We start from the raw sequence: 14,280 nt of genomic DNA on the forward strand, positions 1-14,280 counted from the left end.
GCCTTGTCAATATGTTTATTTTTGACAACATTGTCACAAAAAAGACAAACAAAGTTTAAGTTATAACAGTAATATCATGAAATGTTATTACAAATAACTGTTTTCTATTTTAATATTCTATTTAAATACTATATTCTATTTTAATATATGTTGAAGTTTATGCCTCTAATGGCACAGCTGAATTTTCACCAGCCATTGCGCCAGTCTTCAATGTCACATGATTCTTCAGAAATCATTATAATAAAAGCATTAAAAAATAAAAATGAAAATAAAAAATCTGTCATTTTAGAAAACTCCAGCAATATGGATCACAAATTAAATATACGTGTTACTTACTTGGTCGAGAACAGGGTAGAAGTAACTGAGCATGTTCACATTAACGTGTTCTGTTTTAAAAAAAAAAAAAAAAAAAAAAAAAAGTAATGTAATTTTTTTTTAAACATGTATTAAAATAAATACTGACATGGCTTTGAAAAAAAAAAAAATACAAAAAATGCAACTGGACATGTCCCACAATTGTCTTTTAGAGCCAGTGAATAAGGTTCGTAAAATAAAGTCAGAAACCACTAGATGTCACCAGAGTACTGATATCTGGTTGTATTTTGTAATGAAGAGCGATCCACGGTTTTGTTTCAAGGCTAACTCCTTTGAAAATGATATACATATATTTCTGTTTTAATTGATTTGTATTAATCATCGTGCTTTCATTAAAAAATTTAATATAAGGTTAAACCGAGCCAGTTTTTCGAAGCTATATTTGCATGTTCTGTTCATTCACAGTCTAGTCATATATCGTGGAAAATAATAATACTAAATTGTATAAAATCCAAAAATGTGTTTGCTTATGTAATCAGCGTAATACTTTCATTGAATAATTTGATATAAAGTTTATCCGGAGCCAAAATAAAGCTATCTGCATATTCATTCAAAGTCAAGTCATAAACTGTGAAAAATAATAATACTAAATTGTATAAAATCCCAAAATGTGTTTGCTTATGTGATTTCCCTGCGTTATTGTTTGATTTCCTACGCATAAATAAAAGGAAATGAATGTTCACGTCCTCATGGGAACTCAAAATAATTGCGTGGGGGAAAAAAGCGATAGACAAAAGTGGCTTTCAATCTCTCCACTCTCATCAATTGCAATTTCGCTTACGTGGAACTGTATGAAACTCTTTATTGAGTAATGTGGGCGTTCAACTCAAATGATATTCACTGATTTTCATTCACCTACAATCTGACACAGTGTTCAAATGTAGCAGCTGTCCACCACGAAACAGGTTTTTTTTTACACAGGTCAGGGTCATGTTGGACAGTCTGCTCTTCACCTGAGGATGCACTCCTACATGAGGACGTGAAAGCTGCAGCGCTCTAGAGATCGGGGGAGGAGTTACAACACGATCACCTTAGTAACCAGTAACGTAAACTGACCAGAAGGGTCGTAAATACGAAACCCGATCCGCGAAGTCGGATCTTTTGTGCAGCTGCTTCAACGCTCGCAGACTGAACTTGTATCGAGATTGAGAAGACAACCCCTGCAAATTTTTATAGAAATAAAGAAAAAACTATAGCAGTGTGCACGCAACATACGGACAACGTGGGAAAGCATCGATGCGCGCGAGACAGGAGTTCCTAAATAGACAACGGAAGCTTCCTCGAGCGACTGGAATAAACCGGGAATTTCACTCATTTTTATTCGGTAGGTTTTGGGATTTGCATGTCATCATTTCATGTGCTCATTTTCATATTTGCAGTGATTTCAACCATGAATTTTTTATGAATTTACGAACTTTGCATCGAGGCGGCGAAAGTAACTTCAGTTGATTGCTGTTCTCCAGTAAGTTACAGCGAATGAATCGAGAAAGTTTGCAATTTTGGACCGGAGATAATGGATCACACGTTGCTCAAGCATGTTTATTATTATTATTATTATTATTGTTGTTGTTGTTATTATTACAGTTAACATGCAGATATAGCTATCATGTTATTCTTATTGACCACCAGCGGTTAAAATGATTAGATAAACAACATGTTTTCGTTAACAGGTTTTGGGATTGTGTACCTTATAGTAACTTATTTCACATAAGTTACACACGTCTGTGGTTTATATATAACGATTGCGCTAACAAACAAAGTTCCTGAGTGCATTACTTAACTTAGTCTCGTTTCTATTGTTTACCTGCTGTTGTGCTCTCTTATCCGCAGTATGAGGCGTCATTACAGATTTGACGCGATTAAAGCGTGCGCGTTTCTGATTGACGTGCCGAGGTGATTGTTGTCTTCAGCGGTCAAGCTGGTCATAGTTTGTGTTTTTTGTTTGTGTTGTGTTTAAAGCAAAACCTGTAAAGGGTTTTCTGACTATAATTCACTTGTAATGAGAACTTAAACCAGTTATGTTCTTTTTATGTTACGTTCAGAAATCTCAAGTGATTGTAATATTTAGTTGTAATAATAATAATAATGTATGTAATGTTTAAGTTGAAAGCTGAGCTACACAGCACTAAAATACTCGGGTGGTTGAAGCGCAGCTTTCAAACAAAGCTCAAGTCAAGTTTCTCAGAGAGCTGTTTCGCGGTCCAGTTCCGGAAGCCTATCAGCAATTTCTTATATTAGAGTCACTACGGAAGTGGGTGACACACCACATGAGAAGTCCAACTTTTTTCTGTATTTTAGGGATAAGTTGTGTTAAAGAGAGAGTTCACCAAAAAATAAACATTTTCTACTTACCTTCGTGTTTTTTTTTAAAACTCTCTTTCATCTCTGGAACAAAGAATGAGATGTTTATGTCTTTCTTTGATTTATAGTAACTAGTAACTTTATAGTATTATCTCCCATATGTTGACAGCATCGTATTGATGAATCATTTTAGTTTGTTTTTCCCAAAAACACTATCCTATTCCTTTAGAAGACTAGGAATACGTTGCATGATCCGAATAGACTATTTTGATTATGCTTTTACAGTGTTGTTTTGTCCTTTTTGGTTTGATAGTCCTTTTGTATGGAGGTGAGCAATATTAATATCCCTTGCGTTTTTAAGAAGTTTCACATATACACGACAACGTTTTCAAAACGATTCGCGTTTACACACATCCTCGAAATTGACCAAAAGCGCTGTATTATGTATGCCAGGCCAGTAGTTGGCGCTCTCACCTTGTTAGTAAACAGTACATTTAGGGAAGTGACGATTATTTGTTGTATATGATGCATCTCCGCAAAGCGGCAACCTCCCGCTTCCTCTTGTGAAGCCAACAAGGAAGTGACTAAAACTGCAATTCATCAACTGGCCGCTAGAGGCTGGCTCCAAAAGGGAGCTCCCCATATTAAAATGCCCAACTCTACAGCAGAAAAAAACATGTTTACAGCCTGGTACAAAAAATTATTTTGGTCTTTATAGCTAATTTTGCCCTTCATGACAACTGTGAGGGGGGTGAATTCTTTTTTAATATTATTGTTTTATTATTATTATTATTTTTATAACTTATAAGTTTAAATTATATTAAGCCTTAAAGTTCTGCATAATTAAGGGCGTGGCCACTTGAGTGACAGATGGATTGCTGACACTTATAAGTTTAAATTATATTAAGCCTTGTGATGTGCGGAGACGTGCTGCCAAGATGGCGACGGCCCGCTCCGCCCACTTTGAGCTTCAAAATCGCTCTTCAGAAAACTACGGGTGACATCACGGACACACACTACGTCCATGTTTTTATACAGTCTATGGTCTCCGCTGTTGCTTGTAATACTGGTGAAGTAAATCCACACTTTGCTGAAGAAGCGTTAGCAAACTGTTGAGCAGCAACACCATTGGCGTTGTTGTGTATGTTTGTTCGCGCTTGCCTTTAAAATCGACACGTACTGCGCATGTCTACATACCTAACACATACTACACATGTGTATGACATCACCGTTTTAAAAAATTCCCGTTTTGGGTGTTTACACGGAAACGATAATGGTGGCGTTTTCAAAAACTTGCACTTTGAAACGCGTTTTCAGTCCCCCAAACACAGTTGTCCTGTAAATGAACAGGCAAAATGCATAAAAAGTTTCCCATTTTTGGTTGAAAATGTTGTGTAAACGAAATTGAGTTTGGACTGACATGAGGCTTTATAAATAATGACAGCGCTTTAATTATTATTATTTTTTTTTGGTGAACTGTCCCTTTAAGGGTGGTTCATGTAGGTCACCCACTTGCTTTCACACAGTACAGCCATCAATCATAAGAGTGTAAAGTGCAAGCTGACATCTGCCCCCCTCACATTTGCAGTTGGTTCCTGTTCTGTGTGGCTTCTCACATGCACAGCATGGTTAATTTATAGCTCTTTAACTAGTTGGGTTAGTGACTGTTGTACTCGCAGCATAACGGCACGGTCACGTCGTGTGATCAAACATTATTGACTTTAACAGTCAATAACTGTGACAGCTGTGGTTTTTCATTCTCAGTATCACAGATAAGTGCGACTAACAGCAGCATGCAACACAATGAATGGCCCAGCACACATCATTTAAGCATTTATAGAGAAGAGAGCTGATCCTTTGAGGACAGTAACGTATAATTTGCACCTGCTCATGTCTTCAGATCAAGGTTATGGTGGACCCTTTTACATTCTTAATTAGTCAGTGTTGGCTTATTTTAGCACTTAAGTGTGTTTGATACTGAAGAGATACTTTGGAAACATTATTAAGTATAAAAAGCAGTTTTTTGCCTTTTCATATGACTTTTTGGAGTCCAACACGATGGAATTTTGTTAAAATATGATGAGAGAGAGGAGAAAAGTTTGCATAGTGTAACCGGGCTCATTGGAATTCTCAAACATCGTTTAAATTCATTTGTGAGGGTATATGTTGAACGTTTTAACTAGAAACTGGATTTGTTTCGCGGTGTTGGAGCCCAGGTTTGTTGTGAAGCTTTGAAACTGGTGTTGATGAATCATCTTGAAAGCCGTCACCATCTGCCAGACGTTTTCCAGGTCTGTCTACCCCTCGTTCATGTGCCATATCCTTTCAGAAGGAGTTTTACACTCTACACAAAAAGCTTTGTGTCTTTTTCTGTATGGAAAACGTGTCCGGTGAGCAGGCTGTTTAGTTATCTGAGCTCTTTCTTCATAATGAGGTGTGGTTTTTATTGGACCTTTTCCCCTGCTCGTAAAGTGCTGAGGGAGAGGCAGAAAATGAGTACAGCTTTACTCACATCCGACTCAAAGAACACCATGAAAAACTATAAGCATACGTTCTAGAGTTCTCAGTTTTCACGCTAATTTGGCTGCATAGATGTGAAAGTGTTTTGATTTCCACTACTATTGCTTTTTTTATGCCATTTTCAAAATCTAATTTATTTTTTCTTTTGCAGCATGCAAATCAATGTATGTGTCAGACATACCTCTTTGGTTTTTGGATTGTGTCTCACTGTTTGTTTTTTGTTTATATATATATATATATATATGTATATATATATATATATATATATATATACACACACACACACACACACACACACACATTCATTATTAAAAAGTTTTAAAATGTTTTGCCATTATGTGACAAGACATCCTGCAGAGTACAGTAATTATTTAGCAAAGCTGCCATAAGCATTGTGGTTTTAATGTGGCGTGTCCAGTTATGTCAAAATAATAATAAAATAAAATAAAACCATCTGTATTTATTAACCTTGTGAAGAAAAAATGTGTACAAAATAAACTATGCACCCCCCCCCCCCCCCCCACACACACACATTTTTAGGTGTTTTCTACAGGGTTTCTGTGGGTCTTAGAGTCTTAATTTGCCCTTCCACAAATTTAAGGGACAGTTCACCCAAAAATTTAAATTGTCATCATTTACTTACACTCAAGTTCCAGTTGTACGAGTTTCTTTCTTCTGCTGAATATAAATTAAAATATTTTGAAGAAAGTTGGTAACCGAACACTTGACGGTAGCCATTAACTTTATGGGAGAACGGAAGTCAGTGCTACTCTACAAGTCTTTAAAACGTCTTGCATCAGACCAGAAAACCTTAAATTCAATAAGTCATGGAATCAAAAGTTGCATGCTTTGCAAAAAATTTATATTTCTATACAAATATCTAAATATCCTTATCAAGGCATGCACTACTTAGGATGCAAAAGTAAAATGAAAAAGTCTTTAAAAATTTTACATAATTTATTTTATTCTAAAAACAAGAACAAATATCTGTGAATGGGGTATTAAAATATATTTTCCCATTTAATTAATTTGATTGGCAGACACATTTTGATCAATTCCACAGAAAACAAGACAACTTCTTTTTTATGTCATTTAATTTTGCTTCTTAAGTAAATGTATCTTTTGACATTTGCACTGAAAACAAGAGAAAAATACTAAGGAAGAACATCACTTTTTTTGCAGTGTGATCAGTGTGAAGTACAAGAAGTTATTTTTATGTAGTGGTTGGGAACCACTATATTCAAGCCTGTAAAATCACTTAGTAATGGAGATGGCTTGGTAATGTTGCTAATACAAATGACTGTTCCCTAAAATCAAAGTTTCTTTAACTTAGTCTTAAAAAGGGTCTTAAATTTACCGGCAAACCTTACACAGTTTTTTGACCCTATTGCCTTCCCCCATTATTGTGTTATCAGGCATTTCAGATAAACCAGACCTAAATGACACGTAATAACAAAACAAGCTGTGGTTGAGTGCATTAGATGCTGGTCTCTTCATGTCTAATTGGGTTCCTCTTTACCGGAATAAGCTGCAGCGTGAACCACACTATATGCTGATGTGTTGAGGCTACTAGTACTATGTGCCAAACACTGTTTAACACATACAAACACATTTATTAAATATAAAAGACTTTGTGTACAAAGGGGTTGTAATATCATTAAAATAGCTTTACCCTTCGTTACCCAGTATTTAGTCAAACACAATATTCAAAGTATGCCTTGTTTGAAACAGTCTTTTGAGTTCAAGTTAGTGATGTAATCTCTGAGTCATATCTAGTTTGACTCGGACACATTTGACTAGCCTGATCTTGTCCGCATTATCTGCAAATTGTGTGCTGTTTTCTACTGTTCTCTGTGAGCTAAAAATTGAAAGCAAGCAGTTTCACACTGAGCTCCATATTTTTGCGATTGTAACTGAGGTATGTTTTTTTCTTTACGAGTCATGTTTGTTATTTTATGTAATTATGTATAGTATTATACTGTAGGATTTCACAATTATTACTCCTTAGTTGAACATATTTTGAAGGATCGTACAGGTGTGATTTTCTGGTTTCTTTTATGTATTCATTTAGCTGAATTAATTAAAAAAGGTGGTGACGCTAAGTGCACTCCCTGCAATTTATTGGTTTGTGCTGGATGGATCTTTTATGAGGTTAAAGATGATGAACAAAACCATGAACCTAAATTTTTATAGGAGCCTTATCCCACATTCTTCTGGAAAGATTATTAGCAACAGCCTCTGCTTTACATCAATGGATATTTATATTATCAACTCTTGCTAATTGTAAACATTTGAATGTATTCTAACACGCTGCTTAACCACTCTGTGCAATCTGTTTTTGTCTAAGCTGTCTGCTAAAGTTTAATGTTTAGAAATATACATCACTGCATTTGAAGCATTAATAATAGGTCACATTAAACAGTGCTATAGAGTAAGCTTTGACTTTTAAATATTTTAACATATCCCACTTCCTGTTGCCGTCCCCACAAGGCATGTTATGTTATAACATATATATTTATTACTAATGTGGATTGATTTTTTTTTTTTTTATTTGAACATCTCCCACTTTTTTTTTTTTTTTTTATCTCGTACTATCTGTTATCTTAAAAGGATAGTCCACTTTGAAAAATTAAATCATTTACTCTCTCTCATGTTGTTCCAAGCCTGTATTTACTGTTAGAAGTCAATGTCAATGTTTAGTAGTTGAAGTCAGTGTTAATGAAAATCAATAGTGACCAGAACTGTTTGGTTGCAAATGTTCTACAGATGTTTTACAAAGAAGAATGAAAGTCATACATGTTTGGGTGAGGGTATGTAACTTATGAAAGGATTTTAATTTTGGGGTGAACTATGCAGATAGCTCTGAAATGCCAACCGATAATGTCATCATTACACTTACAACTTCAGTGTATGGTTTTATTAATCTGATTTCATTTATCTGTTTCAGGTAGAGGGATTTCTGATGTGGCAGCTTAATGCCAACTCGGCGTAAAACCATAAATCCCTTCTTGTAAAACATGGTGAGAGGGGCTCTTGAAACCAATGAGCTTACCAGGCAACACTCTAACTAACGTGATGGGGATGATGATATTACATATAGCAATGATGGAACAGCCGCATTGACAAAGATTAACTGCACTCACTCTCAGTGCACTGCTGCCAATCAGCATGCTGCGGATACTGTCGCTCAAATTTGGCCGCGTCTACCGGTGTGGCAAGTTCCTCTTCATCGTAGCTCTTTTTGTGATCCTGCTGATGAACACTCACAACCTCTTCGCCTCTTTCCAGAGGAACGAGCTCACTGACCGGCGATTCATCGGCCTCAACAAGTGTCCGGCCTGCTTTGGCACTAGCTGGTGCCGCAAGTTCATGAATGGCCAGGTGACCTTCGAGATGTGGGGTCGCCTGCGCTTCCTAGACTTTTTCAACGTAAAGAACGTTTATTTCGCTCAATACGGAGAACCCAGGGAAGGAACACGCAGGGTCGTGCTCAAACGCCTGGGCTCCAACCAAGAGCTCGCAGAGATCGATCAGAAGATCTGCAAACGGGCCACTGGAAGGCCTCGCTGTGATCTCATTCAGGGTATGTACAAAACTGAGTTCGCCCGGCTTAACGGGGACGTAAGGCTGCTGACCCCGGAGGTGGTGGAGGGCTGGTCGGATCTGGTGCACTGCCCCTCGCAGAGGCTTCTGGACCGCGTGGTCAGGAGGTACGCGGAGACCAAGGACTCTGGAAGCTTCCTGCTGAAGAACCTTAAGGACACGGAACGAATGCAGCTGCTGATGACGTTGGCGTTCAACCCTGAGCCGCTTGTGCTGCAGGTATCCACACACTAGCCGATAAAATGTCTAATTTAAATGCATTTCAAGTTGCTGAACCTTTCTTTTGATGCTGAAGCGCTGTGTCTGATGCCTGCTTGGAAGTTAAAGGGATTAACGGTGCATCTTTGCATATTTGAAAGTTCTGCACAAGGCTATGTAAATAATAGATACTTTGTGTCTGTCGGTGGTCACTTAGAGATTTCTCTGCTTTGGGCAACAGCGTGCTTGTCATGAAGAGTTCCTTCAGACATAAATCATAAAGCATTTGTTATTCCACAAGCAAAGTATAAAAACACAGAGGTTGCGTATTGTTCCGAAAGTTTTGTCCAAAACTTGTTTTCAGTATGATAAACATTTTCCACTTAAGGGTGTAAAATATTGTGTGGTGGTTAGTTCACAGCACTAACAAAAATGAATTTTTCCCATTAAGGACTGATACTTACGGACTGGCCCAGCAGTGCACAGCAAATTTTAGACTACACAATGAAGTCGCCGCAACTCAACGAAATTGCCATAACACACCATAAACAAGCCACAACAGAAATGGTCCTATGCTTGGACACAAATGGGGCCTACACATCAAGCTTCTCTTTAATAAATGCAGCACTTTGTCTTCTTAAGTGCTTTTGGAATTGAATGAGGCAAGGGATTTAATGCAGGGTCTAATGATCTAACGAAATCCCAATTTTGATATCCAATATATTTTTTCTGAACCCTTGACGTTTCTATGGGACATTATATATCAGGCCAATTCATAATGCTGTTTCTATAATGGAGTGTCTATTTACATTGGGCAAATAACCCTCCTTGTTGACATATAGGCTACCCTAACTCCGCCCACCAATATCAGGTTTGGCATCACAAAATTAAAAATGACGCCCGCCATGTAACAGCTGAAGTGGTGTTGAGAGTAAGGCACATGGTACTTCTGTACCATTTGACGCAATATACTTTCAATTAAGAAAATGCACTCTGCGTTACAATTGTATCCTCTTATTGTACAACAATACTGTGGTGAGGAGGTCATTTTTACCATACCTATATCATATTACTTTTTTTGTGGACTCTTGCACATATTATTATCGTTGAAATCATTTCACAATGCTGTTTCTTGGAGCCACGTAAATGACGCTTTAAAACTAAAATTTGGGCTTTGTACTAGAGTTAATTCTCTAATAAAATTAATTAATTTTAAAACTGATTTTACTGTGCCAGGCTTTTAAATGACACTTTAAATTTGCATAGCTATATAAATGACTTGTTTATAGTGACTTGGTTTATTATATATTATTATTATTATTATTTTTAAATTGGTACTACAGTAAAATCTCCAAAATTTGGATTTCATTAGATCATTATCTCTGGTATAAAGTTCTTAGCTTTAACACATCTTCTATAGTGGCTAAGAAATGGAGTGTTGTGTGGATTCTGTTGTCCTGTGGATTGATTCTGCGTTGTATTCGTTATTTTGCTTATTTTTTATTATCGTTGCGTTGTGCACTTTTGGACCACCTTTATATTGGCATTTTTTTCTAACTTTATTACATGTGTGCATCATCTTGTGTCAAATTATACATTTAGTTAATGAATTCTGTTAGAACAACACATTGTTACTCTGGGTGCTCCGATCACTGATTGTCGATCACAGAAAGTAGTATCTGCCAATACAATCACTGATACCCAGGGGGAGGGTTGTAGGTTGGTTACTGCTTGATGATTGAAATCGCACAAATGGCCATAAGCTATTACCTAGATAAACTGCGAAAAGAATCATCATGGACGAAATGGTCCTGAGAGCGCTGAACGAGCTTGTGGTGCCATCTGCAGGACAGTTCAAATCGTTCAAATGATTCAAAGTGCTAAACACGAGCAGAATGGGCGCTGGAACGTGTTACTCGACCCGGTTACTTTTTTTTATGGGGTAGAGAATTTGAGATTGGTAGTGCTGTCATAAGATTCACAACGGTTGTGCTGTAATTATATAATAGGCTGTAGTGTGACGCGCTACATGTCTGCTGTATCAGTACTGTTTTTGGTTTCGATTCACTGTTAGTGCTGCGCTTGGTTTGAGCCACTTTAATTTGCATTTGGGAACGCAAGATTCGTCATTTGGAACGTTTGTAAATCTGTTGTTGTTTACAAAGAAGTTTCAGTGTCACATAATCCTTCAGAAATCATTCTAATATGCTGATTTGCTGCTCAAGAAACATTTTTCCTCATTTTAAATGTTAGAAACAGTTTTGCTACTTAATATTTTTGTGGAATAATTTGTATAAGATTTTAAAAAGAGAGCGAAATTAATAATTTTATTCATAATGCATGAAAGTGACAAAAAGTGAGTGAAGACATTTAAAATGATTTCTATTTAATAAATGCATTAACGAATTGAATTAATATATTTGATAAATGCAAATAAATGCTTTTCATTAAACTTTATATTTATCAAAAATTCATGAAAAAGTAAATTGCATCATCATTTCCACAAAATATGAAGCAGCAAAATTGTTTTCAACAATGATAATAATCAGAAATGTTTCTTGAGAGTCAAATAAATTCAGCCTTGATAATGAATACTTTTTCTTTAATAATAATAATAATTCTAAACTTTACTATAATATCATAGTGAATAATAATTATTTGAAGTATGGATTTTTCTGCGATATTAACTCGCATCATATTTTGATTTTGAATAAACTGGATATTAGACATTTTATAATGCACTTAAAATCAATGAAAACTTTGTATTTGTAAAACCATATTTCCACAATATTTCTGCCTTCGATTACAGTCTCAATTTTTGATCAAATAAATTCAGAAACACCATTGATGAGCAGTCCCAAGATAGTTCACCCTTTTTTTTTCAGAAAAGAGACATTATGTGTATACTTTTGACAGGTACATTACTCATGTCATCATTAGATTTATTAATAATAATAAATAATTATATGGATCTCCTACATAGGCAAAAACGAGAAATATAGAGAAATATATATATATATATTATAGTACTTTATTACCTATTACCTACTTATATTTAACTATATTATTACGACATTTTCCTGTTATTCTGTGAAGCTGCTTTTAAAAAAAAAAAAAGAAAAAAAAGCGCTTGTTCAGCTCACATTTATTTTGTCCCCTCTGGTTTAATCATCTCTGACGCACCTACTGTAGTAACTGTAACTACACTTATCACAGACACATTCAAATATCTTCTCCTCTTGCAGTCTGAATCAAACATCGTCATGCGCTGGCGAATTTAGCCTTGTTACCGGAAGATTACGGATCAATTCGAAGTTGAATGGTTAACGTTAACGTAAACCGCTGTATTTTGAGAAGAACCACCTGCAAACAATAGCCATTTAAGGGGCCTGCTAAAAAGGAATATATTTTTAGAATAATGACAGTTGTTGTTTTTTCGAGGCACGCTGACTTCTAGTCATTGACGCGCCCCCCTGCCATGTAGGGTCATTATGTGGGTGCAGATATATTTAAAATAAGTTAAACGATAGTTTGACCTTTTTTCGCGCTCTTCCACTGATAAACATGTATTATCTTTTTGGTCTGCATTAGCGGCTGAGTCACATGACCGTTAGCTGATAGTGACATCATTTCACATGACGATGACAGACTCAACGTCAAAAGATCATGGCTCGGCAGGAGTTGCAGAGCTCCCTTTTTTAGACACGCCGATGCCGGATTTAAATGCAATTTGCTCATATCGGCCGATAATATCGGCAGCCGATGTATCGGTTAATTCAGGGGCTGACCTCAATCAGGATTTTGGGGGAATCAGGATTTTTAGACATTAATTCAGGGGCTGAATTTCATTTTTGAAAATGGGGGGGGGAGTTCCCTCTTAGGTGACTCTTGTGGGGCTTTTTAATTTGAGGGGTAGGCATTTTTTCATGCTGTACATTTTTATTTTTTCCATTATGCAGTCATTGCACAATAGCTTACACACAGCACCATCTTGATTTCGTGAGCTGTATGTGAGGCAGCCTTTTACGCCAGGTTCACATACTTTGTTTGCAGTGCGTGTGAAGTGTAAGTGGTTCAGCAGCACAGACTCTTTGTTCTTTAACACAGGAGTCTGCTACAGATCTGTGGCTCTTTACCACAAACACAATTATCAGTTATTTTGATTTCAAATCCAAACATTATTACTGAAAATGCTTTTTCAGCACTGTTACCAATCCAATTAAATCAATACCAGCAAAATCCATCTTCACACTGCAGAAGTTGCACAAAATCTGGATCTGAAGTGGCATTTAGATGTATTTGCACAAATGGTTTAATTCAAATGGAGGTGGACTGAATGCATTTACACAGCATTTGCAATTGCATAGACAGTTAAATTTTAATTTTTTTGTTGACAAAATTAAGCAAAAACAGACTATTGTGTTTAAAATGTAACTGAAATTGTTAACTTCTCTGTTATTGAACCGTTTTATTAAATCAATGTGACATTTGTAAATGTTGATTTCCAGGGAAAACAGCACTCTTGTAATGTCATCTGATATAAATCTAAGACAAAACTCAGAGGGGAAAAATGGCCCTGTGTATCTTGAAGTTTGGGGGCATTCTAAGTAGAGATGAAACGGTGTGAAAATTTCAGATCTTGGCTATAGTGACCAAAATCATCACAGTTATCAATATTAACACAGCATTGTTAAAATGTGCTGGAAATGATGAGCAATTACTGATAAACACACTAGGGCTGGGCAATATGGCAAAAAAAATCTTGATTTTATTTATTTATTTATTTTCAGAACCGATTCTCAATTTTTCTCAATTCTTGATGACCGAATTTCTATTTATTTTATTTATTTATTTATTTATTTATTTATTTATTTATTTTTTAATGATTTTAACTAGTCAGCTTGAAAATGTAACTACAACATGATTCAAGTAACTTTTTATTAATTACCCCTAGTTAAAGAAAATTCTATTCCAAGTGCAGCAGGCATTAAGCTTTCAACATGATGTGAAGGTTTAACAAATCACTTGTTAAATATCTTTGCAGTAAAGATGCATGAACTACAACCACATCTTGTACAATACAAACTTGTCTTGACATATGTTCAGAAATATTACAAGGAAAATGCTTTACCAAAAATCTCAAAAGTCAAGGTTATTCAAATTCAAAATGACTGAAGGTATAACACCAATAGACTATTATTAACTATAAATGTTCTGTAAAAACAACAGCAGCTTTCAGCCTGTCCACATGATGCAAACATGAAATATCAGACATATAGTAGG

General features: G+C 35.9%; 1 protein-coding gene across 2 annotated transcripts in view; it reads left to right on the plus strand.

Moving 5' to 3' along the window:
* Positions 1-1,368: 1,368 nt before the first annotated feature.
* LOC109077241 (divergent protein kinase domain 2A-like) overlaps positions 1,369-14,280 on the plus strand; it is a 34,247-nt gene continuing 21,335 nt past the window's right edge. Inside the window, exons 1-2 of one of the 2 annotated variants that reach the window (XM_042717925.1) lie at positions 1,370-1,699; positions 8,144-9,018. In XM_042717925.1, coding sequence (XP_042573859.1) covers positions 8,365-9,018 — 654 coding nt within the window. In that variant the 5' untranslated portion in view covers positions 1,370-1,699; positions 8,144-8,364. Of the gene's footprint in view, positions 1,700-8,143; positions 9,019-14,280 lie in introns of both variants that reach the window. The other variant, XM_042717926.1, reaches the window with a different exon arrangement.

The sequence above is a fragment of the Cyprinus carpio genome, chromosome B2, assembly GCF_018340385.1.
Source record: "Cyprinus carpio isolate SPL01 chromosome B2, ASM1834038v1, whole genome shotgun sequence".
Lineage (NCBI taxonomy): Eukaryota > Metazoa > Chordata > Actinopteri > Cypriniformes > Cyprinidae > Cyprinus > Cyprinus carpio.